The sequence below is a fragment of the Panicum virgatum genome, chromosome 3N, assembly GCF_016808335.1.
Source record: "Panicum virgatum strain AP13 chromosome 3N, P.virgatum_v5, whole genome shotgun sequence".
NCBI lineage: Eukaryota > Viridiplantae > Streptophyta > Magnoliopsida > Poales > Poaceae > Panicum > Panicum virgatum.
The window spans coordinates 31,430,849-31,457,432 of record NC_053147.1 but is presented as its reverse complement, the minus strand read 5'-3'; the positions used below and the strand labels follow the sequence as shown (position 1 = coordinate 31,457,432).

The window sequence follows — 26,584 nt, the reverse complement described above, 5'->3', positions numbered from 1 at the left end:
GGCCTTAAGCCTTGGGCTGCAGCCAGCGGAGAGCGAGATCAATCACAGCTACAAGCACCAGCTCGTGTCCCTGGACCCTGGCTCGGCTTCTCTGGCTTCCCTCCCCTCTCCCCCTGCCTTCTCCCCACCTCATCATCACCCTCGCCACGCCACCCTAATTTAATCGCCATTTATTAACTAACTGTATTAATCCCGGCTCCTCCGCCTCCTCCGCCGAGAGGCGACCAACCAGCCCCCAATCGCAGCCCACGCGCGCAAACCCTAGCCCGGCCAGCCAGCCAGCCAACGACCGGCCAATGGCGGAGGACGGCGGCGACCGGGACCAGCAGCAGCAGCAGCCGGCCGCGGCGGAGGGGCGCGGCAGGGAGAGCGTGAAGCTGTTCGTGGGGCAGGTGCCCAAGCAGATGTCCGAGCCCGAGCTCGCCGCCATGTTCGGCCGCGTGGCGCTCGTCGACGAGGTCACCGTCATCCGCGACAGGGCCACCAAGGTCTCGCGAGGTAACGACGGATCCGTACGCCTCCCCTCGGGCCTCGGCCTCCGCCCTCGGATCCCTCAGCACGCGCCGCCAATGCGGCTCCGGCGCCGGGCGGCTTCTCCCGGCCTGGGATCTGGGCCGCGGGGAATGGGCGGGGACGGAGCTCGGGATGCTCCGCCGTCCGTACGTCATCTTTCGTTTTCGGGAGGGTTTCGTTGCTCTCGGGGGGCTCTCGGCTGGGTTCTGAGCTTGGTCCGGGTGGCAATGCCGCCGCCGAGCTCCAGCTCTTCTGTTCGCGGATGCTGCGGCGGGTCCGAAAGCTCCCTTGCTTTGCTGGGAATCGGTTGCTTAACTGCCCGCCCCTGTGAAATGCGGTGGGGGATTTCGCGCCTTTTGGGGATTCTGGTACCTTTTGCGCTGGAGTGGATTGGTGGTACTCGTGTTCTCTGTGGGCGCTAGAGGGATGAGACGACGTCGTGCCACTGCCAACTCCATGTGGTCTCTTTGAGCGCAGGGCATTTCTCTTTTTGGTATTTGTTTTCTTCAATTACTGGGGCTTGACCCAAGGCTGGCATACAATGTTGCAATTTTCTGTGTGTCCATCTTTTGATTTATTTATCGTAGGACTAGATCAGAGTTTCCAGTTTTGGATGTTCTAGTTTCCAATAGTGCTATGGTTTTTGCTTTTATCCTGTGGTGCAAATTTAAGATACGGTATCATGTTGAATTCTTGCGATTTAGATGCAGTTGAGCTTCAATTCGAACTTGTTGATTTCACTTGGCCTGCTGAATATAGAAGTCTTTGGTGGCACAGGCTAACTGTGAGTTTAACAAAGCTGCATTTTCCTATGCATGTGATTTGGCTAAAATTTAGGGACAACCGAATTGCACACATATTTCCTGCGTCTGAAGAATGAAGATTTAAGAACTTAAAAGAAAAGTAATCTGGTATCCAAACTCTTTGGTGTTACTTTAGTATGATTCTGATTGTTTTCAATACAACAGGGGAGTGGAGGTTTTCTTTACTTTGGTTGGTCTGAATTTGTGTGAAGGGCCTGATTCAGTATGCCTCTGCTTGTAGCTGTGTTTTTATTCTCCCTTGAAGGAGTCATATGTGAAATGATAGTGAATGATGTTCTCAATGTGCAAATTTCAACTGGAATTCCATTTAGCACAAATTTAGAAAGTTTGATGTAATAGTGTGAATATGTAGTCTACAGATGGCAAGCTTCTACCCTTTTGCTCCTTAATTTGATCTTTAATCTAAGAACTAAGTGTAATGGAACTATGCAGGCTGCTGCTTCGTGATCTGCCCATCAAGGGAGGAGGCGGACAAGGCTGTGACTGCATATCACAACAAGTGCACACTACCTGGGGTATGTAGACAGGACCAAGCTCTATTCACCTACATTTGCCTGGGCATAGTGTGGTGACTGATCCGTCTGTAGGTTGTCTTCTTTGGGGTCAGGAATTGCTGCAATATTGTACATTTTGCTTAAAATTGTGGGAGCTGGTACTTCCTGCATTCAAATCTGTTTCCATATAATCTACACCTTACATGTTAAGCTTGGAGATCTGAAGTTCTGAACTCAACCCTTGTGTTCCCATATTGCTGTCTAGTTTAACAGATGTTTCCATACATGAATTAACCAATCAGTCCTAAACCCTGAAATATATGAGCAGGTCAATGGTAGAATTGAAATTTTGGAACCTGGATAAAGCAAAACAAAACTTACCATTGCTGACTTAATCTAACTGTGATACATTAACATGCTTCCAATGATGGACAAAATTTGAAATGCTTCAAAGAAAGTTTCGAAGAGTCTCCAACTCTCCATATAAAATTGCAACCCATCAATTAGGAATTATTTAATATTCCCAACATGCATTATATCTTGTGAAACATCTTTTACTTCTCTCTGGTGCTTTAAATGTTTCTCTTTTCCCATATTTTCTCTATTTTAAATCAGGCCTCAAGTCCATTGCAAGTAAAATATGCTGATGGAGAGTTGGAAAGATTGGGTATGAGGCTCTCATAATTTGTATCATCTATTATAAATTTTCACATTGATCTTGGCTCAGTATTTATCATTTTCACTGACATGTCTTGTGCTATTACTTCCAGAGCACAAACTTTTTGTTGGAATGCTCCCAAAAAATGTAACAGATGCTGAAATGACTGACTTATTTTCACAATATGGGAATATCAAGGATTTGCAGATTTTGAGAGGTTCGCAACAGGCAAGCAAAGGTATATTTATCTTGTGGGAACAGTTGATAGGGAAGGAAGATCTCTTATTCACTTTTGTTACACTTCCGTACATATTTAACTTCATCGTCCACTGTGGATGTTGCAGCTGGTTGTGCCTTTCTCAAATATGAAACAAAAGAGCAAGCTGTGGCTGCGATAGAAGCTCTAAATGGAAAGCACAAGATAGAGGTTTGTTAGAATAAAGGATTCAATTTTTCCTTGTCTGTGCTGGTGATATTCTACTCCAATTCTCCTGAAAACATATCACATAACCCCACCTACTTGTAACTGGGTTATGCTGCCCAGTTTTCTTCAATCATTAGACTACTGCCACAACTCCACAGGCATGATCCAAATTGTATTAACAGAGTTAGCCCAAATCTCATGTTGGTGTTGAATGAATATTCCACTTACTGTCATTGAATTTCAAAAGTACCAAAAGAAGATGCTCACACAAAGCAACATGCTTACATGCACCTGGCCAAATTGTTTAGTGCAATGCAAACATCACCTTAGTTCAATATTTTCATGTGTTACTGAAATGTGACTTCGGGCCCCACTTACGAGCCACAACATTCGATGCTGTTTCTACATCTTCTGATGGTTGACTGTTGTGCTAGTTTCCTATATTTAGAGCCAGAAATTCTGGATTCCACTTCTCTCATTACTTGAACATAATATCACAGATTCAAGCGAAGGTAAAATTATGCATACTGGACTCCAGTCTTCTAGAGTAGCTGTTGTGTGCAATTATTTAAGATGTTTCCTTCATGACATTTTGTCTTATATTTGATGGAGATATTGATGCATACCGTGAATCATTAATACCTTGGTATTATGTGATGTTTGATTGTTTCTATTACCTCTGAAACTTAATGACCAGTTACATAAATTTAACATGACCTGTTCATTTTTGTTAGGGTTCAAGTGTTCCCTTGGTTGTCAAATGGGCTGACACTGAAAAGGAAAGACAGGCTCGAAAAGCACAGAAAGCTCAATTCCAGTCTTCTAACATGTTGAATGCAAATGCAATGCAGCAGACCTCATTGTTTGGAGCTTTACAAATGGGATATGTACCTCAGTACAATGGATTTGGCTACCAGGTAAATTATGCATAAATTGTCTTGGTTAGATTAGTCCGTGATACAGCAAGATAGCTCCATGTCAATCTTTCATATGCTAACTCCGATGCTCAACAGATGTGAGCATTCGTTTTAACTGCTCAGTTTGCCATCATCCTCATGTTTGTATACTAGCAGTATACTCTGAATAACCAAAATAAGAAATGCTGCATGAAACTTTATTTGGATTTTATAAAATATGCATTGACCAAAAAACTTAATTATGCAGTATGGCAATATGCATGTGAAGTGCCAGTGTGCTCCAGTATTTAACTTGTTTGGAATTGTTTTTTTTTTAACAAACTTGTTTGAAATTGTGTAATGACGGGAATAATTCCTCTATACCTCCAACCCTAGATGGGTGGGTATATATGGATCTAATACATGGGCCTCTAGATGGTCCTTTATACATATGGGCTCAATATACTCCAACACCCCCCCGCAGTCTGAACTACCGGCGCAGCGGTGTTCAAGACTGGACAACAAGAAAGCTAACACCCCCCCGCAGTCTGAACAACCGACGCAGCGGTGTTCAAGACTGGACAAGATGAGAGTACAAGTAGAGCACAAAAGGGCTAAAAACCCCCCCGCAGCCACAACTAGCCACCGGCTACGTTGAGGCTGGATCGAAACTCCGAGAATGTCGACGAGGGCAGCCCCTTCGTGAAGATGTCAGCAAACTGGGAGGTAGTCGGGACATGGAGTACCCGAACATCGCCGATGGCGACCCTGTCGCGCACGAAGTGTAGGTCGATCTCCACGTGCTTCGTCCGCTGATGCTGGACGGGGTTGGTGGAGAGATACACGGCGCTGACGTTGTCGCAGTAGACGAGAGTGCTCTTGGCGAGCGGGCTGTGGAGCTCCGCCAAGAGCTGTCGCAGCCAGGACGCCTCCGCCACGCCGTTAGCGACAGCCCGGTACTCCGCCTCGGCACTGGAGCGGGAGACAACCGGCTGCCGCTTGGACGACCAGGAGACCAGGTTGCCGCCCAGGAAGACGGCGTAGCCGGAGGTGGAGCGACGAGTGTCCGGGCAGCCAGCCCAGTCAGCGTCGGTGTAGACCACCAGCTCAGCAGAGGACGAGCGGTGAAGTACCAGGCCGAGGTCCACAGTGCCACGGACGTACCGGAGGAGACGCTTCAGCGCAGCAAGGTGGGACTCCCGGGGATCATGCATGTGGAGACAGACCTGCTGAATAGCATAGGTGAGGTCGGCCTGGTGAAAATGAGGTACTGCAAAGCGCCGGCCAGACTCCGGTAGGCTGTAGGGTCTGCCACTGGATCACCCAGATCAGCAGATAGCTTCGCCTGAGTGTCGACTGGAGTGGAGCAGGGCTTGCAATCAGTCATCCTAGCCCGCTCCAGAATATCGAGGGCGTACTGCCGCTGGTGCAGAAGGAGACCAGACGGGCAAGGCTCAACAGTGACGCCCAAGAAGTGGTGGAGCTGACCAAGATCCTTCATAGCGAACTCCTGCTGCAGAGAGGAGATGACACTCTGAAGCAACTGCTGACTGGAAGCTGTGAGCACAATGTCATCGACATATAGCAGCAGATATGCCGTCTCATTTCCACGGCGGTAGATGAAGAGAGACGTGTCAGACTTCGCCTCGGTGAACCCCAGTGTCAGCAAGAATGTGGCGAACCGAGAGTACCAAGCCCGTGGAGCCTGCTTCAGTCCATAGAGAGACTTGTTGAGCCGGCAGACCATATCCGGACGACTCGAGTCCACAAATCCCACAGGCTGAGAGCAGTAAACAGTCTCTGACAAGGTGCCGTGAAGAAATGCATTCTTCACGTCCAGCTGGTGCACAGGCCAAGTGCGCGAGAGCGCAAGTGAGAGGACCGTGCGCACCGTAGCGGGCTTCACAACCGGGCTGAAAGTCTCATCATAGTCCACACCAGGCCGCTGAGTGAACCCCCGGAGAACCCAGCGAGCCTTGTAGCGCTCCAGTGTGCCGTCAGCCCGACGCTTATGCGTCCAGATCCACTTGCCAGTCACCACATTGCAACCAGACGGACGCGGCACGAGGTCCCACGTCTGGTTGGCAAGAAGAGCCCCGTACTCCTCTTCCATCGCGCGACGCCAGTGAGGATCCGCCAAGGCGTCGCGGACAGAGGAGGGTACCGGAGAGACCCGCGGCTCTCCCTCGGTGGCGGAGAGAGTCGCGGCCTGGGACGCCATCCGCCGAGTCACCATGGGATGGATATGTCGAGGATCCCGATGGATGACCGGCGGGTGGTACACCTCCGGCTCTGTGCGAGGGGGAGCCGGAGGAGGCGGCGGCGGCGGCTCCGGTGTCGGCGTCGCAGGAGCCTCCGGAGCAGGAGCCGGAGCCGGTGTCGGCGCGGAACGACGCCGGTACACCTGCACCGGCTCAGCGTACCGCTGCGGCGCCGGGTTCGGCGCCGGACGACGCCGGTACACCTGCACCGGCTGAGCGTACCGCTCAGGTGCAGGGGAAGGCACCGGGGCCGCGCGAGGCGCAGCAGAAGACACCGGGTCCGTGCGCGGCACAACCGGAGGTCCGGGGGCCGCGCGTGGCTCGACCGCGGGCCCCGGGGCCGCGCTCGGCGCAGCAGGGATCACCGGAAGCGGTGCCGGTGCGCCGTGAAAACCTGCAGGAAAAGGACAGACAGGTAACTGTAGCTGAACCACCGGGTCAGTCGGAAACAGAGACGCGAGCTCGGGATCAGGAGAAGGTGTGGAGGAGGTGGAGTAGGGGAAATCCGACTCGTCGAAGACGACGTGTCGGGAGATCAGAACGCGGCGAGAGGTGAGGTCAAAGCATCGGTACCCCTTGTGGTCAGGGGAGTACCCAAGGAACACACAACGAGTCGAGCGGGGCGCCAGCTTGTGAGAAGCGGTGGCGGAGGTGTTAGGGTAACACGCACACCCGAAGACCCGAAGGTGGTCGTAGCGAGGAGGGGTACCGAAAAGAGCGTGGTGTGGAGTGGGAGCAGGAGAAGTAGTGGACGGAAGGCGGTTGAGCAGGTAGGTGGCGGAGTGGAGGCTCTCAGCCCAGAAGCGCGGGGGGAGAGAAGCCTGGATCAGAAGGGTGTGCACGACGTCGTTCGTCGTGCGAATCATCCGCTCAGCCTTGCCGTTCTGAGGAGAGGTATACGGACAAGACATACGCAGCTGAACACCCCGAGACAGGAAGAAAGACCGGGAGGTGGAGTTATCGAACTCCCGCCCGTTGTCACACTGGACGGCCTTAACGGTGAGGCCGAACTGAGTGGACACCCAGGCAAAGAAGTGGAGGAGGGTGGGGAAGGTCTCAGACTGAGCGCGCAAAGGGAAAGTCCAAGAGTAATGAGAGAAATCATCAACAATGACCAGATAATATCTATAGCCAGACATGCTGAGTACAGGAGATGTCCACAGGTCACAGTGAATGAGATCAAAAGCATGCGCAGCATGCGAGGAAGAAACAGAAAACGGAAGTCTAACATGACGACCTAACTGGCACGCATGACAGAGGTGCTCAGCAGGAGCCCTAGTACATGGAACATCGGTACTACGGCGAAGCTGAGCCAAAACGTCGCGGCCGGGGTGACCAAGCCGGCGGTGCCAGGTGGTGGAAGAAGGCGTCACGGCAAAAGCAGAAGACGAAGAAGCCGAAGGCGAGGCAGCGGAAGCAGGAAGCCGAAGAGTGTAAAGGGGCCCCGGGCTGTCACATCGGAAAGTGGACGCCGGGAAGCCGAATCCTTCACAGTAAGACCAGAAGAGTCAAATTCGATAGAACAGGAGTTGTCGGCAGTAAACTGACGAATAGAAAGAAGGTTGTGAACCATTTGAGGAGCAACAAGAACATGAGGAAGACGAGGAGCAGAACCCACGGCGGTGACAGGAAGGCAAGACCCATCACCAACCATGATAGAAGAAGGACAAGAAGGGTGTGGGGGTCGGACAGAAGAGAGGATACCAGCATCGGGAGTGGTGTGGAACGAGGCGCCCGAGTCGGCGATCCACTCGGTGCTGGTCGGCGGCGTCAGTCCCATGGTGCTGAAGGACTGCGCCAGAGCGGCCTGGTCCCACCCTCCAGGCCAGGTCGGCTGCTGGCTGGGCTGAGCGGGCGGGGTCCAGGAAGGCGCGAAGAGTGGAGCAGCGCCAGTGAACATGGCCGCCGGCTGGAGCTGAGGACGAGGCCCCCCTCCCGGACCCTGGAACGGCCACATCGAGATGCGCCCTGACCATGGGTTGCTGAAGGATGGCCAGGGTGTACCTCCAGCAGCAGGGGTGGGAGCGGGAGCCGGAGCCGGTGTCGACGCGCCGCCCCGACGGCCCCCACCGGTACCGGTGTTGCCAGAGGCAGGGCCACCAGTGCCACCACCACCACCCCGTCGCCGGCGACGTCCACGGCCTCCCCCTCCGTTCTGCCCAACGGGAGGAGTAACAGTGGAGGAGGTTGGTGGAGTAGCAATGAGCGCGGCGGGGGTGGGCGAGGACGATCCGGGCGCGAGACCCCTGGTGATCTCCTCGAGGGCGAGGTCGTCCCGGACCTGCAGGAAGGTGGGGAAGGGCCTCTGGCGGGCGATCCAGCTCTTCAGGTGGTCGTAGGTGCTGCTCAGTCCCCGTAGGACATTGAGCACCAAGACCCGATCGGACACCGGATCCCCGAGGTCGTGAAGAGCATCGGCCATGCTCTTCATCCTCCGGCAGTACTCACCGACGGAGAGGTCCCCCTGCACGAAGGTGCGGAAGGTGGCGTCGAGCTGGAGGGCGCGGTACTCGGCGTTGCCGAGGAACTGCCCCTCGAGCGCCACCCAGGCCTGCCGCGCGGTGCCGCCGTGTGTCCTGACGAGGTCCTGAAGATCCAGGGAGATGGTCCCGAAGATCCAGGACAGGGCGACGCTGTCGAGGCGCAGCCACGTCATGTCCCGCGCCTCGATCGGCGAGTCGACGAGGACGTGGTCGTCGAGGGCGTAGCGGCGAAGGGTGAGGAGGACCTGGTCCCGCCAGCGGCCGTAGGAGGAGGACGCGGGGTCGAGGATGACGGAGACCAGGGCCCTGATGTTCTGGACGCCGGCGGCCTGTAGGTGGAGCTGGGCGACCATGGGGTCGGTCGGGTCGTACCGGGCTCCAGATCCAGTGGGCGGGGCCTGGTGGGAGGACGAGGCGCCGTGCTCGGGGTCGACAGGCTGGCCGGAGGAGACGCGGAAGAAGCGCTCCGCCTCGGCGACCCGGAGAGCGAGAGCGTCGGCCGTGGCGCGCTCCGCGCTCCCAGGCGAGGGCAGCCACGCGGACCCGCTCCTGGGCCGCCGAAGCCTCCGACTTGGCGGCGAGGAGGGCCGCAGCCAGAGCGGCGTCGGCCTGCTGCCCGCGTATGGCGGCGGCGGCGAGCGTCGCATCCGCGGGAGACATCCTGAGGCCCGACCACGTGGGATCGGGCGCGGCGTCAGTGGGCTGCTTCCCGGCGGCGACGGCGGCGCGGTGGGCCGCAGCGGCGGCTGCTGGATCGGCGCCCGCGGTCTGCAACCGCTGCGCTGCAGCCTGCAGGGCGGCCGGATCGGCACCCGCGGCTTGCAGCAGCTGCGCTGCGGCCCGCAGGGCGGCTTGATCGACGGTGGCGCGCTGCTGGGGCCCCACAGCCCCGACGCCCGCGCCCGTAGCAGCGGCGGCGTCGGGCTGCAGGGGGGCCAGGGCAGGCTGCAGGGGGCCCAGTGCGGGCGGCGGCCCCTGTAGCTGTGGCTCCCGCGGCGCTTGGAGCAGAGCGTGGTCTGGAGCGGAGGTTCCCGCGGCGGCCTGGAGCAGAGGATCAGCCGGAGCAGAGGATCCCGCGGCTCCCGTGCCTGCGGCGCGTGCGGCGTTGCCCGCTCCAGTGGCGGCGCCCGGGCCGGCGGCTCCCGCGGCGGCGTCCCCGACCGGCGCGCCCGCAAGGACGAGCGCAGCGGCCGGGGGTGTCCATGGCTGAGCGGCGGCGGCAGGAAACCCGGGCGGCGGCGGCCGGGCCCAGGCGCCCAGATCCGCGCGAGCGGGAGCAGAGGAGGGAGAGGGAGCAGAGGAAGTGAGGGGTGGGAAGGAGGAGGAGGCGGAGGCCGGCGGCGCCGGCGGCCGGCCGGCCATGAGCCGGCGGCGGCAGGCAGCAGAGAACCGGCGGCTGGAAACAGAGGGGAAAACCTTAACCTAGGCTATTGAGACCATAATGACGGGAATAATTCCTATATACCTCCAACCCTAGATGGGTGGGTATATATGGATCTAATACATGGGCCTCTAGATGGGCCTTTATACATATGGGCTCAATATACTCCAACATTGTGGATAATATTTTTCTTATATTGCTCTTTGCAGCCACAAGGAACCTACGGACTTATGCAGTACCCTCCTCTATCTCCTATGCAAAATCAAGCTGCCTTCCAGAATATGGTTCAGCCTGTTAATCAAGCAAGCTCAATCCGTGGAGCTAATTCTGAAGTTTCCCCTAACTCAGTTCCTAGATCATTTAGTTCAACACAGTTCGGAAGCCCCTATTCACCTCTGCCTGGCATACAGTATCCTGGGACGTATCCTGGTGGTGCAATTAACAATCATCCTTTTGCAAATTCTCACAATTCAATCAGAGTTCTAAATGCAAATGCTAATTCACCCACGTCTTTCGGTGCCAGCAGCAATCCTGGTCCCCAGATAGAAGGTTTGCTGCTCATGAGATTTCACTTGTTTTATTTTTTATATGTTCTTAATTCTTTTTGTAACAGAAAAGTTTGTTTTGTATTAGATGCATTAACATTTGAAGATTTTTGTCTTAGACATGGTTGTCACATGTGCAGGTCCTCCTGGAGCTAACTTGTTCATATACCACATACCACAAGAATTCGGTGACCATGATCTTGCAAGTGCATTTCAGAGTTTTGGTAGAGTTTTGAGTGCTAAAGTTTTTGTAGACAAGGCAACTGGTGTTAGTAAATGCTTTGGTAACTAATTCTTCCTAGCCTGAATTTTGATGATAAGTCATCTTACAGACATGGTTTGCTAACTTATTCCTGAATGTATACAGGTTTTGTAAGCTATGATTCTCCAGCCTCTGCACAAACAGCCATTAGTATGATGAATGGATTCCAATTAGGTGGTAAAAAATTGAAAGTACAACTCAAGCGAGACAACAGCAAGCACAGTAAACCTTTCTGACAAAGCAATTCCAGTGTACGCTCACACGATCAGGAAAATCAGTACATATGTGTTATAATTGATCGTTACATTGTTTCATCTGTCCTCCCACCACACTATTGTCAGTGGCGGCTCTTGTATCTTTGTTCAATTCACATTCTTGTAAGCTGTCATGTTGTGTATTTTTGTCGCAGCATAGTTGTAGCACTTGTACCTCAGACCCCTTGTACATCAGACATTAATTCATTCAATTGTTATTTTATTTCTCTTGTGAATCATTTCATGTCTGATTTTTTTTATTTCTGGTTATGGCATGTTTTAGTGCATGCTTTCATCCTTGACCTTGCAGCAAATCTTGTGGTAGCGTTTCACTTAAATGGGTAATTATGCGTTCCTTCACAACTTGTTAAATTCTTTGGAGGCCTTATTTTGATAACTGGATTTGTACTAGTCACTGACCATTGTTCTATGCCTTGCTAATAAGGCCTATTGACTGGATGGCTACTGCCATTGGCCAAAGCTTGAGAAATTTGTTTCCCAAGAATATTTAACAGACAAAAAAAAAATGTGAAGCTGGGCAAAGCCTAGGCGGCAAAAATTTCATTTGCTCATGGCAGGATCAGTCACCTGGGCAAACCAACCCTCCTGCAAGAAGAACCGCGCTGAGCGTTGGTAGTAGGGGCTGGTGTAGGTATAAGCCAGCTCGGCTCATTAACAGACTGGCTCGGCTCATTAAACAAAAGCCCACAGACCATCTTTGTATCGGCTTGCTAAAAAACTCGAGCCAGCTCGTTTGGCTTGTGAGTCAAATCATAAAAACACAATATAGAAAGATTATAAAAGCAAGTGAGTAACAAACACAAAGTACTTATAATTTTGACAATGGAGAATATAATCAATCCATCAATTGATCCACAATTTCACAAAGTTTTTATCGAGCTAGCCCACCATAACCATGACGATGAGTCCACGATAGTCATACTTGTATAGTTTACACATCACTCATTCATCCATCCAGAATTCAAAAACAAATCAAAATAAATGAGCAACAACTTGAGTACTAGACTAGTGTAATTTTAGCTGAGCCAATTTCACTTGCAGACTTGAGAGTTAATTTGGCTTGTTATTCGTGTGCAGCTTGCGAGCCAGCTCGAGCTGGCTCGTTATAAACCGAGCTGGCTCATTGTAAAACGAGTCGAGCTCGAGTCGAGCCATGAACGAGTGAGTCGAGCGAGCTAGCGAGTTACGAGTTTTTTTTATCCAGCCGGCCGGTTGCTGGCTTCTTACCAGCCAGGGTTCGTGCCCTACTCGACGCCCATTTCTCATTGCGGGGATCTCATGTGTCTATGGACCGGTTCAACTACCTCTTCGATAATTACATCTTTTTACCCTTCAACCAATATATTTATCTAATATTCTAGGGATACACGGTAATTTCTCTCGGAACTCTCTTACAGCTCAGCATTCCCTGCCTACGCTCACCCCTTCAAGATTCTCTTCGGCTGGGGCGCGGTTGTATGTCGCTTAACCGCATGTCGCTTAAGGTGATACAACATCGCACCATCACCTGAAGAAGTGGTTCTATGTATGGGCCGTATCCAGTCCAACAAATATGACTGTTTTGCGCACACAAGGAGGAAGAGATGTGTATGCATGCAGATAAGACAAAACAATGACATCATCCACATGCAAACATATTTGAGATAAAAAAATCCATAAATCCCAGAGGGAATATCCAAAATAAATTCTGATTGCAGCATCGTATTTCTTGTGTCAAGATCGTCAAAACAAGACCCCACTCGATTATATTTGGATAATTTATTTTTTAAACATTTTTCTAATAAAGCTTGAATCGTATGGACTACTGCGAACAAATGCATATCTCTTAATGAACAAAATATTGAACCTGATGAACAAATAATAGTGCACTGTTGAACATCACGAACAAAATTTTGGTGTATGCATGTTGTCAGCTAAATAGGAGATAGGTTTTGCGCATGCATACAAAAGAAGACAACGAAGATGACATCATCTATATGCATGTAAATTCAAAACTAAAAAAGGTTATAGCTATTAAACTATGCATCCAAATTAAATTAAATTGCACCATTATATTTCTTATCATAATCTTTCTATGACAAGATTTTTAAAACTAAATAGTTATTTTCGGATACTAGGAACAAATAATTATTTTTACAAACAAAAAATAAATATATGGAATACATAATAATGTACAACAAATAAAATATTATACATAGTGAAGATTTGACTGTATAGGATAGATATGAAAAATGAATATCACGAACAAATGAGTCAATATCACGGAACAATTTATTCTACAAAACGAACAAATGAGTCAACATCACGGAACAGTTTAACCTACAAAGCGAACAATTTATTCTTATTGGCGGAAGAAGTCAGAGTGAAATCTAAGGAAGAAAACTGAAAACAAAAGGAAGAACAAGAACAAAGAAGAAAAAATATGTCCAAAAGGAGAAAAAATGACGGGAGGAAAAAATGAAAGAAAAAATACGGAAGGAAAAAGTGGTAGGAAAAAAGAATGAAAAAGAAAATTTGAAAGAGAATGAAAAAATAAAGAACATGTGAGGCACCCTTCTTTTCTAAAGAGTCCATTATGAATTTGTGTAGATACATGAAATGAAGAAGAATGGTATGTGTTATAAATTAGAGAAAACGTCTACTTAGGATAGAAGAAAAAAATACGTAAGTAAATAAGAGGGAAAAACAATAAATAGAAAAATAAAATGAGACTAAAAATTTGTAAGAATGGATAGAGGAGAAAGTAGAGGGGAGAAAATGAAACTAGCAATGGAAGAAGAAAAGGCAAAAAAAAAAAATCAAAATGAGAAAACAGCAAGGTCTGGTCGCGGTATACTGAGTAGCAGCAGCTTACAGTCTTCCACAAGTAGCAGTATATACAGAGACCTAGAGCTCAGATTGATAGTCTGATTTTACCTTGAGCCGCGCAGCAACAAATGGAAATAAATAATGAGCTGAATTTACACCACCAATCCACCTAGAATCCTTGAGGCGATGGATTCATCATTTATAGTGCGTGTGACATATAACCTTTCCGCCTCCAGCGGTGGTGGCATTCAGCGTCTTCCAAACAGTGCGCCCCTCAAATAAGTCGAACAACACTATCTCTAAAAATATATGCATCTATACTCTAATCTATACTATAAAAGTTGAAACAATTAAAATCTTTTCTCACTAAGATTAGGCTCACCGTACCTCTCACGGAGGTCCCACTTATCAGGCCAAAAAATTTGACGAAAGGAGGTGGAGACCCATTTTTTAATAGAAGGAAAATATTTCTACCAAAAACTAATACTTTTACACCAAAAATTCTACCATACCCACCCACCCTACCCGCATAACGTTTTCCAATTGTTTGGATTGGCAATTCCTCCCTTTTAGCAATCAGCGATGACTCCTTCCATTAATTTTGATTAACAATCACGGCTGACACCTCTCTTCCTTTTGTTTTGGATTGGCAATGACACCTCTTTCCATTCATTTGGATTGATTATTCCTTTTTTTTTGCAATCACTGCAGGAACCTCTTTCCATTTACTCAGATGGAAGAAGCGGTGGTTCTACCATTATATATTTTTTTCCCGTGGATGAGAGGGTTCATCTTTACTCAATTTTATAAATGGAAGAGAGGTTAAATATATAGTGAGTTCAAAATATATAATGGTAGAACCACCGCTTCTTCCATCTGAATCAAAATCATGTACAAGATGTCACAATTTTATAAATAGACTTGAATGATCCTTGGACGTGCAGCTGTGGCTTCCGTTGGATCCTTAGACTTGAATGATTTTGATTCGTATAGTACAGGGGAGCTTTGCTTCGATTCAAAGTAGGCAAAATTTACTATGCTGCATGCTTTGCTTTGGGATTTATTTGCACGCAAGGAATCATGCATGGTGTGATAGTACTTCATTTTATATAAGTGAATAAGTGATACTTATGTAAGTTGGACCTTTTATATCCATAAATATAATATAGGGAAAAGTCCTATTTTCAACCCTTAACTATCACGATCGTCCGATTTTCAACCCTGAACTCCAAAACCAGACATCTTGCACCCTCCAACTATCGAAACCGTGCAAAATACACCCCTAAACCAAATCCACCCCGGTTTTCAGCCACGTCACCCGTCCACGTGGCGCCAATGGCCACGTCAGCTACCCTCTCCTCTCTCTTTCTCTCACATAAAAGTATAAATATATGCATGTTAGATACACCCAATGGATGCATCAAAAAAAATACCAATCTTTCCTCCAAAACTCATGTTTTTTTTCACCTAGCCTTCTACGTGTACCCACATAGCGTACATGACTTCTTGATGCACTTTGCGGTCCGTAATTAGTTTAAACCTGTACTATTTTTTAATATAATTACTCTTTAAACCTGTACTATTTTTAATATAATTTTTCTTTAAACACGTGCCTGTGGCACGTGCACCTCTACTAGTGATTATAAAAACTAAATAAAAATGAAGAAAGATAGAAATATAAAAGTAAATAAATGGAAAATAAAATGGAAAGACAAAATACGTAGCAAAAAGAATTAGGAATAAAAAGATAATAGGAATAAAAAGATAATAAACATGATGGAATGGATAAAAAAGAGGAATAAGATAAAAGAAAAAAAGAATAGGAATAAAGAAAGAAGCTAGTACAAGTTGTGCATGCGGAATAAAAAATAAAATAAAGGAATGGCAAAATGGACTCTGCTGCTCACGATGGAAACACAACACTAACAGCTCTGCTGCTTTCTGATTGGTTCAGTTTTATTGTAGTTCAGTATGCATGGCATCCTTATGAGTAACCAACAAATTCGTGAGCCCGTAACAGCCACAAATTTTTATGGGCCAGAATTACTTCCGTCGGCCTGTTAATTTCCTTTAGGTGATAGAAACGGATTGTATCGCTCGCGCGATATATAGCCCTGGGCCCTGGCGCTTCGGCGGTCCCTTGATGCCGCAACAGGCACGGCTCGCATCGTCCTTCAGTCACCCAAGCAGTAGAAAAACAGGGTGCGAAACACCAACTTCATAATTCTTCAGCTTTTTTTAGCAAGTTGCTTATGTGGCCAGCAGAGGAAAACCTGATTTCAAATAAGTGTAAATTAAAATCCAGAAAGTAGCTTTTACATCTGGCAACAAAGCACCCTAATGACTTCTCTATCACCAGGAAGTTCACCAGCATATGGAATATAGCTAGCACTCAAGCGATGAATCAATGAGAAAGCTCTCAAGAAACCCCGTCTTTGTCTATTCTTCACCAACGACCCATGTAAAAAACAATAAACCCAGAAGAACTAAGAGTCAGCTACCACCATTCCACCAACCAAAGACATCACAAAGCAGTAACTGAAAGAATTATATGGGTATCAAGCATTAGATCCAGGTACTCTAATCTAGTAAGCAAAACAATCAATACAAAATCATAAAAGTGCAAATTGGTGAACCTTAGGTGCACCTCCAATTCTTTTTAGTTCAAAATTTTGTACTAATTCTTCAACCACTCCCATAATAAGATGGTGCCCTAGTCCGTGCTCCACTTCTCCTGATCCGCCCCCGCATAGTATTCAACACAGAGCCAGCAGGTTTAGGTGAGGCCCGGCCCAACTTTCGGCTTCTTCTTTTGTTTTTTTGAACGGAATTTTGCATTCCATTAACTCAAAGACTCAGCATAATTGCTGGCCACCAAGTCCTCGAGCCCCTCGGGCGTACAAACCCAAACCAACGAACTATCATGGACACTTACAACCACGCGCTGCGACAGTGCGCAACTCTATTACAAGTTCTAGGGGAAAATAAAACTTTGAACTCAGTAAACGAAGACCTGATCATGCATTTAAGCTCATACACAATGCCTCCTGTATCCGCAAGTCCGAACGAGTTCATCACCAACGCAGACTTCACGAGCTGGGAATCCATCTCGAGAAGCACACGGCCCATTCCCTGCTCCACTGCTGCAGTTACCCCATGGACACAAGCGATCAATTCAGCATGGAAGGCACTCAGTAAATGTTGGCAACTACCGGCTCCCGCATGGGTGATCATCCCGTCCACTCCGCGAATGACGGAACCCCAACTGCCGTGTTATATTATGATCCAAATTCATTGCATAAGAAAAGGCCGACTTCCGATGGAACGGAGCGGAGGCCCGTCGCAGAGAGGCTTGGGCTGAAGCAAAGCGGAGGCAGAAGTCGGCCCATTGTGGAAGGCCCGCGCCAGGGGATGCCTCGGCGGGTGCCGGGGGGTACGGTTCATATACCCTTTAGGATTTGCTCCTCGTTGTGTTATTCCTCTTGTAAGCCGCCGCTAGGCGTTGTAAAACACTCACCCCGATATAGTGAAGATTTGCTGGCTGGCGCCCGTTAAATCCTCGTGTCTCTTGTGGTTGATCTTGTCGTTCTTCGTCGTTTGTTCGCCGTCGATTCTAACACGGCGCTGCCAGTGATTGGGTTGAAAGAATCGTCAGTATTGATTTTCAGAAAACCCTCAGGTGGCCTACGCCAATGCTTCTGCTGGCTTGGCACCTTGAGACCCTCCTCCCATTTCAAAAGTTTAGTAACTTGTTTTCTGAACGACATATGCTAGATCCTCCGCCCTTCTAGGTAGATCGCCCTGCCTAATTTTGTTACGTTCCTGCCACCACAACCATAGAAGCATGATGACCATCAGCTTCTCTTCCTTCTTTAGTGACAAGATGAGCCTTATAACTTCCTTTACATTTGGCATCTTATGTATCCAGCTCCATCCCTCTCTTGCGCAGCTCCACTCGGACATCCAACTTTCGGCTTCTTGGGACCTGTATGTAGGGCCGACGAATCGCGCAGGCGATGCACTTGCGTGCCTCCACCCCCTCCTATTCGCTTGGCAATCTTGCCTGAACGGCACAACAATGACCGGTCTATTCCCTCCGTCCCAAAATAAATACAATTCTAGAACTGGACACGTAAACCAATGTTAGGTGTAAATTACCAAATTGCTCCTTGTCTTTTGTAGGAAAAATCTAGACATTGGCTTGTTTTTTGTACGGATAGTTTCCGGAGACTCTTGTCTTTTGTGGTTGGTATGTCAAAGTTGCATTCTTTGTGGGACAAATTTTGAATTGTAGAATTGCATTTATTTTGGGACGGAGTGAGTATGGCACTCTTGGAGCAGGCTGCGATCCTAGTCCCTCACTCTCCTTGCAATGCAGCCCCCCAGTCCCCCTTCAACCCCCTCCTCCTCAACCCCCCCCCCCACCCCCCAACCCTAGTGCTACACCTTTTTTTAGAGAAAAGGTTCCCCCGCTTTATTCCAGAGAAACAAAGCATCCGCAGTTTTAAGTTCTGGCAACAAAGACCACAGCACACCGCTGGGTCAAGGAGGTTCAAAAATTCGACCAAAGGGACAGCTACCTATTACATCCACCGTTTGTTCAGCAGAGATTGCTACTACATCATTCAAAGACATTGTTAACTGAGCACTTTTGGAGGTTGCCGTCCCAGCGGATGGAGCCGAAGAAGACACACTCGCCACCAGGGAGTTCGACTGCTGTGAGCTCATTCCCAGAAGGAGTGGTTGTTGCAGCTTGTTGTACAAGGACTCCAGGACATGGTCCAGCTCCGCCAAGTCTCCATCCTTGAACAGAATGCGCCAATTTTTCAATGGGTTCACCATTTTCCTTATCACCACTCTTTCCTCCAGTGCCACACGTTGGCGCGCAGGAAAGCTAGAGGGCGGAGGCACGGTTGATCGCCCCTAAGTTCTAATCTCCTGATTCTAACTGAGCTCAAACTCTTAATCGAACAGCACAAGGGAAAATACAATTGCTATACTACTACAAGGGAACAAGAAAAGGAACGATGCGTGAATGAATTGACTAAGTACTTGAAATGTGCTTGCCAAGAATAAACTAAACCTACAATAATACTGTTATTGCAGACCTGAAAAACAAGAATTACCAACAAAGCTTGTGATGTACAGTAACCTGAAAGCAACATGTTTTACCTGGCAACCAAACCTGATGCTGCACCAAATAGCTGGACCTGCTGATAAGAGGAGCAAATGCGATATGGTGTTGTAGCTGTCCTGATACCAAGATAAGAGGAACAAAGATTACAAAATGAAGAAACATACATCAGATTGAACAAAGACTATACGAGGTTCAGAATCTTTGAGAAGATCATCATTTTTATCTCCATGTAACTGATTTAATTCTTCAAAATTAGAATTGTCAAAGCTGCAGAGCATAGCATCTTAACCAAAATGAAAGTTGGTTTCCAAGCCATGTTTTAAGGTTGTATAAGATAATAAGCACATAAGTTAGTTAATACAAGTAAATATTTATAATGTAACAAAAGTGTTGTGGCCAAAATTCGGTACGCACACTGGACAAAATATCAAGTACATTTAAAAACAGTATACTCGAATCAGGAGCATTAATCTTGTTATATACAATGTAAGCTAGACAAAGGTTTGAGAAGGTGAAGAGAACAGTAATACCAGCCCACCATGCAGTACCTATTAATTAATAATATTGTAACACATACTAATATGCAATGTTGCAAAAGGCTCTAGGCGGGGCGGTGCTTTATATTTTATAAAAGAAAAGAAAAATTGAAAACTAGTGGGCCTAAAGTTGGATAGAAGGCCCATCAAAACAACCCAACCCAACCCAAATCTAAGCCATGTCTTGATGGGCCTAAACTTGAAGAAAAATCTACCTATGCATCGTGACCCGGGAATTGTATACATCTTTTGGAAGATTTTTCTGCCCCCATCTTTCAGTGTTTGAGATTCATGGCAAGGTCTACGTTTGTTCCATCGTCTCCACCCACAACCCCTCCCCTGCCTCCTCCATTCATGCCACCACCCTGCCCCCCGTGCTCCTAAACCCTGCGGCCTCACCGCGCGCCGCCTCCAGCCCCGCTCGTCTCTACCCAGAACCCCTCCCCTGCCTCCTACATTAATGCCACCACCCCCGCCACCGCCGTCGCTGCTGCCCCCGTGCGCCTACCCCTACGGCCTCACCGTGCACCACCGCCAGCCCCGCTCGCCACGACTCCTTCCTCGTGCCGCCTCCGAAGAAGAAGATATGCCGATCCATTTTGAAAAAATAATTTTGATCTAGATTTTATAAATGTTGAATCTATTCTCTTAAGATGTTCAAATAGTTTGTAAAAAATGTTGAAAGTAGTATTTTTTTCAACAAGTTGATGTATGTGTTTCTGAAAACTATTGAATCTACTGTTTCTAATTGTTGATCGATTTTTCATAAAATATTGAATTTAATTTGTGTTTAAATTACTGAATTCAAATCTATTGTTACAGGGTCTTAGGGCTGCTCCAGTACTTGTTCGAATCATTCTCATAGCACAAGTCGGATAAATCAAGCGTTCTGTCCCTACTGTGTTGGTGTCGCTTACATGGGGCCCAATACTCAAATGTGAAAGGCTTCTTTGTTTCCTTCACATCTTTATTCTTCATGAACCATCTCCATAAGTTGTTGATGACCGATAACTTTGATATGTGTTTGATAATTATATCCAACATCCATGTGAAATTTGGAAACAAGTGCACTGGTTGCATTCATATGCAACTTGCTTCTAGTAATGTGACCCCTTCTTTGAATTTCCATCAACTGGATCATGTGAGTTCTCTTCTTCGGACCAAAACATAAGCCCACCTATCTTTTCCTCATCTGAACCAGCATCACTCCATTCTTCAACTTTGATTGGATCTTTGTTTCTATTTTCTGCTAGAGCTATTGGAGAAGTTACTGGAGAAGCTGAGTCGTCACTTGAAGCACCAACTGCAAAACTAGCTGAACCTGGTGGTGATGATGGACTGGCAGCCATATCACCCACAATAGAAATTTCCATGGAAAGAAATGCTATGGTGATAGTTTGAAGAAGGGAACTGATGGTAAACTGGTTGGACACCAAAAGAATTGAAATTTTGTGGGTAGTAGGGAGGTGGAAAGGACCTGGGATCATATTGATGTGGTGGAAAAATCATAGATACATGGGGATGGAAACTGCTTATGTGTGTTTGTATTTTGAGGATTTGAGCTTGGGATTGAGGAACTTAGCAGATTTGTGAAAACTAGATGAGGAAGAGTGCTCTATTGTAGCTATGTGTCAATTTGAATATTTGCATGTGCAAACTTCATGTATGCATATAGATGGAGCAAGCAAGCTGGCGGTGGCAAAAGCTCGCGGCCAACGGTCATATGTACTGTATCATGTTATATATATTCAGGGGGGTATCCAGAAGATAAATATTAGGGGGGCTTATCTTTCCTTTCTTGTTCCTCCTCCTTCACTTTCTCTTCTTCTTCTTCCTCCTCCCTTTCAACTATGGATGAAAATTGCAAAGGGGTTCACGGCGCAGTGGTAAAGACCACTAGTTGGAGTGCTCCCACCCAGGGTTCAAATCCTGGGTGCCGCACCTTTATGTTCCGAGAGCTTCCCTTAGAGTTTTCATATCAAAATGAAACTATGGATGAAATTGTAGGAGGGGTTTAGGAGGAGCTCCATGGACTCCATGGACCTCAGCACCCGACCTCAGCACCCCGTGTGGATCTGGGTGTCGAAGGTAACAACCATTCGGGACCAGCTCAATAATTAATTTGCACGAGCTGGCGCGTTGCAGAGTTCGATTTCTAGTCTGACAACCATGATTCGAATGTCACAATGTTGACTGTTCGACTGAACCTATTCACGATTCATTTTTTCCGCACACTAGTGGTGCCCTTAGTAGACTTTTATGGTCCACCCTCCACAATATGTATGGCACAATGGTCGTGACCTCTCTCCTTCGTGCGGGGTTGACGAAATGGCCGGAGAAGAGGGGGGGAACCGCACCGATTCGTGAAATACGAGCGCGTGTCCAAAATAGAGGTGGGTCCAGAATTTGGGGGTTTGAGTATTCAACATTTTTAAATGTTGAAAAAAAATTTGTCCGCCGCTGTGCATTGCGCAGTTCCTACTACCGCAGGCCGCTCGCGTCTCGTCGCAAGTGGCCCTCACCGTGCCGCTAGAGTTCGGTTGTCGCCGGTCGGAATCAGAAAGGACGCGGCCACGCGGGAGGGGCGTGGAAGTGGAATCGGATGGATGGGGTTAGGGATATGGGGTCGGTGCTAGTTGTGGGTCTCGACTGGTAGTCGCGGTTATGCCTAGAGGAGGTGAAGTATAACTAATCATGGGCTATCTGACCTAATAAACCCGACCGATTAATGCGTAGGTCGGGCTCGGGCCAAATGTTTTTGACACGACAAAAAAGTCCGGGCTCGGACCAAATTTTTTGACCCAAAACCCGACCCGACCCGAATTTTGTACATAAAAAATCGGGTTTGACCCGACCCGACCTGAACCCGTCCCGATCCGACCGTGTGACAGGTTGGGCTCGGGCCAAAAAATTCAGCTCGATGGTCGGGGCGGGCCGATGACCCGACCCGACAAATGATCAAGTCTAAGGGGAAGTGGGCAATTTGTGCACAAGAGGCAATATGAGATTGGGAAGCCTGTTTTTGTGATTTTAGCTCATCTCCGAGAGACACCCTAAAGACTATTCTAATTACAAATTTATGTTTTTTTATGGAAAACCTTCCACCAACAGCTAAAACTAATCCCGACCGTCAAGGTAGCAACATCCTAAATCATCTATCTTCTTTTTCCGGATCTGAGAACAAAAATCCACATCCGATCCCAAATAGTTGCCATATCATTTTAGAACGGGATCTTAGAGCATCTCCAGTAGGATGACTAAATTTGGGTGACTAAAAGTCACCCACCCTAATATTTAGTCACCCTAATATTTGTTCCCAACTCCAGCAGGACTGATCAACTCACTCCCTATTATTCATCTTGACATGTGGGTCCACCCTGTCATAGAAACATAAAGAACCCCCTCTCGCCCCTCCGCGCTCGTGCTCCCGACCCCGACCGCGCGTGCGCCGGCACCGCCCCCGCTCCGCCTGCCGGCGCCGCCTAGGCCGCCTACCAGCGCCTCCTCCTCCCGGCGCCGACGGCCCACCCGAACATCCCTACCCTGCTCGGCGCCGCCCCCGCTCCGCCCGCCGGCCGCCGCCAGGGCCGCCTCCCAGCGCCACCCCCGCTCCGCCCGCCGGCCGCCGCCAGGGCCGCCTCCCAGCGCCACCCCCGCTCCGCCCGCCGGCCGCCGCCAGGGCCGCCTACCAGCGCCGCCCCCGCTCCGGAGGATCGATGGGTTGAAGAAGCCCACGGAAAAGGCCGACACGGTGGAGAAGAAGACGCCGGGAGAGTGGACGAAGGCGGGTAAGCGGCTCCTTCATCAGCGACGTCTTCGAGGACTAGGAGGAGGTGGTGGACGCCCGCCTCCCCACCTCCAAACTAGAAGCACACTGTTCCGTCCTGCGAGATCCAGGCCTCCGTTCTCCTCACCTTCCCTGCCTCAGCAAGCCTCTCCCCTGCCCCAAGCCAAGAGGTGAAGGTGAAAAAGTTTAAGCTTTTGTCTCAATGTTTACTTAGTTTGCATAGGTTATTATTATAGTATGAACTGCTGTGATGATTGCTCGTTTGGGTGCCGTTTGATGATTGCTGCGGGTAGTAAATAATGGTCAGGATGTCCTATTTTCAGATGATACTTGGTTGAAAGATGTCCCACTGAAATTTGATTGCTGCAGAAGAAGAAACAATTGTTTTATATATGTTCTTTTTCAGATGGCATAAAGAATTTTATCTGGGATTGATAGAAGGAACAAATATTATGACATAAATTTTTTTTGTCTTGCATAAAGAACTATCTCAGACAGCTTATTAGTAGATAGAAGAAGAAACAGATGTTTTTATGCAGGAGATTACTGAACTTGCAGTTAACTTGCTTATTCTCTTATGCAGGAGATTACTTGTTTGGCATGAAGGGGTAAACTTTGGAATTGTCAGGGCAAATTGCAACAAACTGTACAAGCAAATGGACCATGTGTCTGCTCTTTCTTTTACTGCCCTGTTCAGGAGATTAATCTCAGCTAGCATCTCCATAGTTTCCTCTGATAGTTCATCGCTGACCAAGCTTCTCTTGGCAAGGATATCCAGAAGCTTCTCTTGACCAAGCTTTCTCATGGTACCTGGATAATGTATGGATGTAATAGTGGTTCACGAAAATAATGTATGGATGTAATAGTGGTTCACACTGTATACCTGGATCCTTCTTTGCCTGTAACTATTGACCTTCTTCGCTTGTAACTACTGACAGAATGTGTTACTGAATTCTGAGCAGAAATAATAGTCTAACAATGGTTTTGTATGAGCTTACTGGTAATTACTCACATGCTTCTCCTTGGCTTGCATCCAGCTTTTGTACTCCTGGGTGTCACTTAGAGAATGATTAGCATGTCTAAAGAGTGCAAAACTATTCCTGAATCTCCACATCTTGTACTGCTGTCTTGGATTCTGTGTGCACCTAGATTCACGTATTGTCGGTTGAGATATGGATGTTGCCTGCTTGGTTATGAATGAAATTTCTGTGGTAACTTACTATTGTTAGTACCTGAAGTGCAAGCTGGAAGTACAAACGAAGACCAGACTGCATTGCAAGGAGGCTGTGTTACAGCTTTAAACTATGTTTGCTGCCAAGAGTAATTGAAATGGGCTGTGCTTATGTGCTTCTGTATAATTTAATTTGCTTTACTAGGTATATATACCAGGCGCCAAGGAATCAAATTAAGCTGTGCTTCTGTGCGTTATGCGTGAGAAATAATTTCAGGTGATAAATAATTTCATTGACAAATAATTTCAGTAACTCAAGTGCGTTACACTTGGTGATTGCACTTGTTCACATTCACACAGACAGGAACTTGATTCAGCCTTCCAGAAAATTACATTCAGGTGACAAATAATTTCAGTGGCAAATATAAATACTGGCAATAGATTCAGAAACAGTACTTTCTGCTCATGATCATTCAGGTGACAATCCACATATACATTCAGACCACAAAATCTCTCAAATGGGAGATACTCAAACATTCAGCTTACAAACATTCAACCTAAATCCTTTTTTTTTTGCCACAGCCTGTCCAATAAACTTAATTTATTGCTCAGCTCAACCTGTCAGCATAACCTGCAAAACAAAACAATCACAGGCCCATCAAATGCAATACAGCATGCATACTAAAAAGAGTAACACAGAATTTCGGTTGCTCAAATATATGCAACTGAACAAAATGCTTCTCTGCAGCATCACTATTAAGCAAACAAAATCTGAACACAAAGTGTAACCCAGAATTTAAGTGAGGATCTCTCATACCTCGGGAAAGGATCACGCGGAGCTTACGTCATCCCCAGCCGCCCCGCTGGCATGCTCGCTTGCCCCCGAATTGAGTGAGGCAACCTTTGCCGCTGCAATCTGTGCCCTCATCACTCGAACGTAGGCCCTCTGACTCATAGTAGATGCAGGAACTTTATGACGCATAGTAGATGCAGCAAAGAATAACTGCATTGCGCTACAATTAAGCCTAAACTAACAAGATAGAGTAGACAGAAGACAAGAGTCAGCTGGTTTTTCAGAAGCGAAACGCTCAAGAACACTGCATCGTCTCAAAAATGAATATCACAAAAAATTGACTTAAAAGATGTAACATTGCACTTGATTGAGCTCCACTTATTGCTGAATGACGACTTTATACATAGATATATTGAATCCATAGGATCATTTCGACCTCCAATAATGATCGATACTGTTCTTGAAACGGTAAACGACAAAGCTACAAATAGTTTGAAGAAAAAAGCTAAAGCAGTAATCAAACAAAAGGAGAGCACCTCTAGTATTGGTATGCTGGAAGCCGCCGGGAGAGTTGTTGGGAAATGGACGCAGGCCGCCGCTGGTACTTGGTGGAGGAGCCGTCTGTCGGGGAAGCGGTACGACGAAGGACTGGCGCGGTTTCTTGGAAGGGGTACAGGTCGTCGGACGAGGAGGTTTGCGGCCGTCGGAGATGGCGCGGGCCTGCGGCGCCAAGTTCATGGAGCTCGCCCCGACGCCGGTAGCCTGCTGCAGATGGCGTCTTTCCATGGCTTGGAGGTGCAGCGCGCCGCGCGGTCCGACTTGGGGTGCCGGATCCTGTTGGTCTCCGGCGGCAAGAAGCAGGGGCAGGCAGGTCCGGCGGCGGATCCGGGGAGGACGAGGACCACGGTGTGCTGCTGCTTCGGCGGCGGGAGCGGCGCCGGGGCCGAGAGGGCCCGGTGGCGGCGGCGGGGGCGCGCGGCGTGCGGCGTGCGGCGGCGGCGTGCGGGGCGGGGCCGGCGTGCGGCGTGCGTCGCCCTGGCGCTCGCGGATCGGGCTCGCCTGCGTGTGTGGAAATGAAAAAAAAAGAGAAATGGGTGGGGCCCACAGTTGGCAGCTAAAATAGAAGGCCACTAAATTAGGAGGGGGGAGAAATTTAGAAGACCTACCAAAATGGCAGCTCATTTGCTCACCTGTTGGAGTTTGATTTTTGGTGTCCACCACTTAAATCTTAATTTGGTAGTCCATTTACTCCCCTGCTAGAGTTACACTTAGACACTCATCCTTCAAATTTGTGAATCATGTTTCCTATTATGTTAAGGTTCAAAAAATAGGATTT

The 26,584-nt window shown here is 48.1% G+C and overlaps 1 protein-coding gene across 1 annotated transcript; it reads left to right on the top strand.

The window, feature by feature from the left end:
* Positions 1 to 11,234, top strand: LOC120665691 (RNA-binding protein BRN1-like). The gene is made up of 9 exons (XM_039945326.1): positions 1 to 498; positions 1,770 to 1,852; positions 2,447 to 2,498; positions 2,602 to 2,727; positions 2,834 to 2,916; positions 3,648 to 3,830; positions 10,144 to 10,483; positions 10,620 to 10,763; positions 10,847 to 11,234. Exons 1-9 carry the CDS (start codon positions 297 to 299, stop codon positions 10,975 to 10,977), a joined length of 1,344 nt encoding a protein of 447 aa, XP_039801260.1. The 5' UTR covers positions 1 to 296; the 3' UTR covers positions 10,978 to 11,234.
* Positions 11,235 to 26,584: the final 15,350 nt, after the last annotated feature.

Excerpts from the sequence above, each read along its gene's own strand:
- LOC120665691 (XM_039945326.1), top strand. The coding sequence starts at position 297 with ATGGCGGAGGACGGCGGCGACCGGGACCAGCAGCAGCAGCAGCCGGCC. Across the intron at positions 2,499-2,601 it reads TGGAGAGTTGGAAAGATTGG|AGCACAAACTTTTTGTTGGA; the intron begins GTATGAGGCTCT and ends TATTACTTCCAG. Across the intron at positions 2,917-3,647 it reads ATGGAAAGCACAAGATAGAG|GGTTCAAGTGTTCCCTTGGT; the intron begins GTTTGTTAGAAT and ends CATTTTTGTTAG.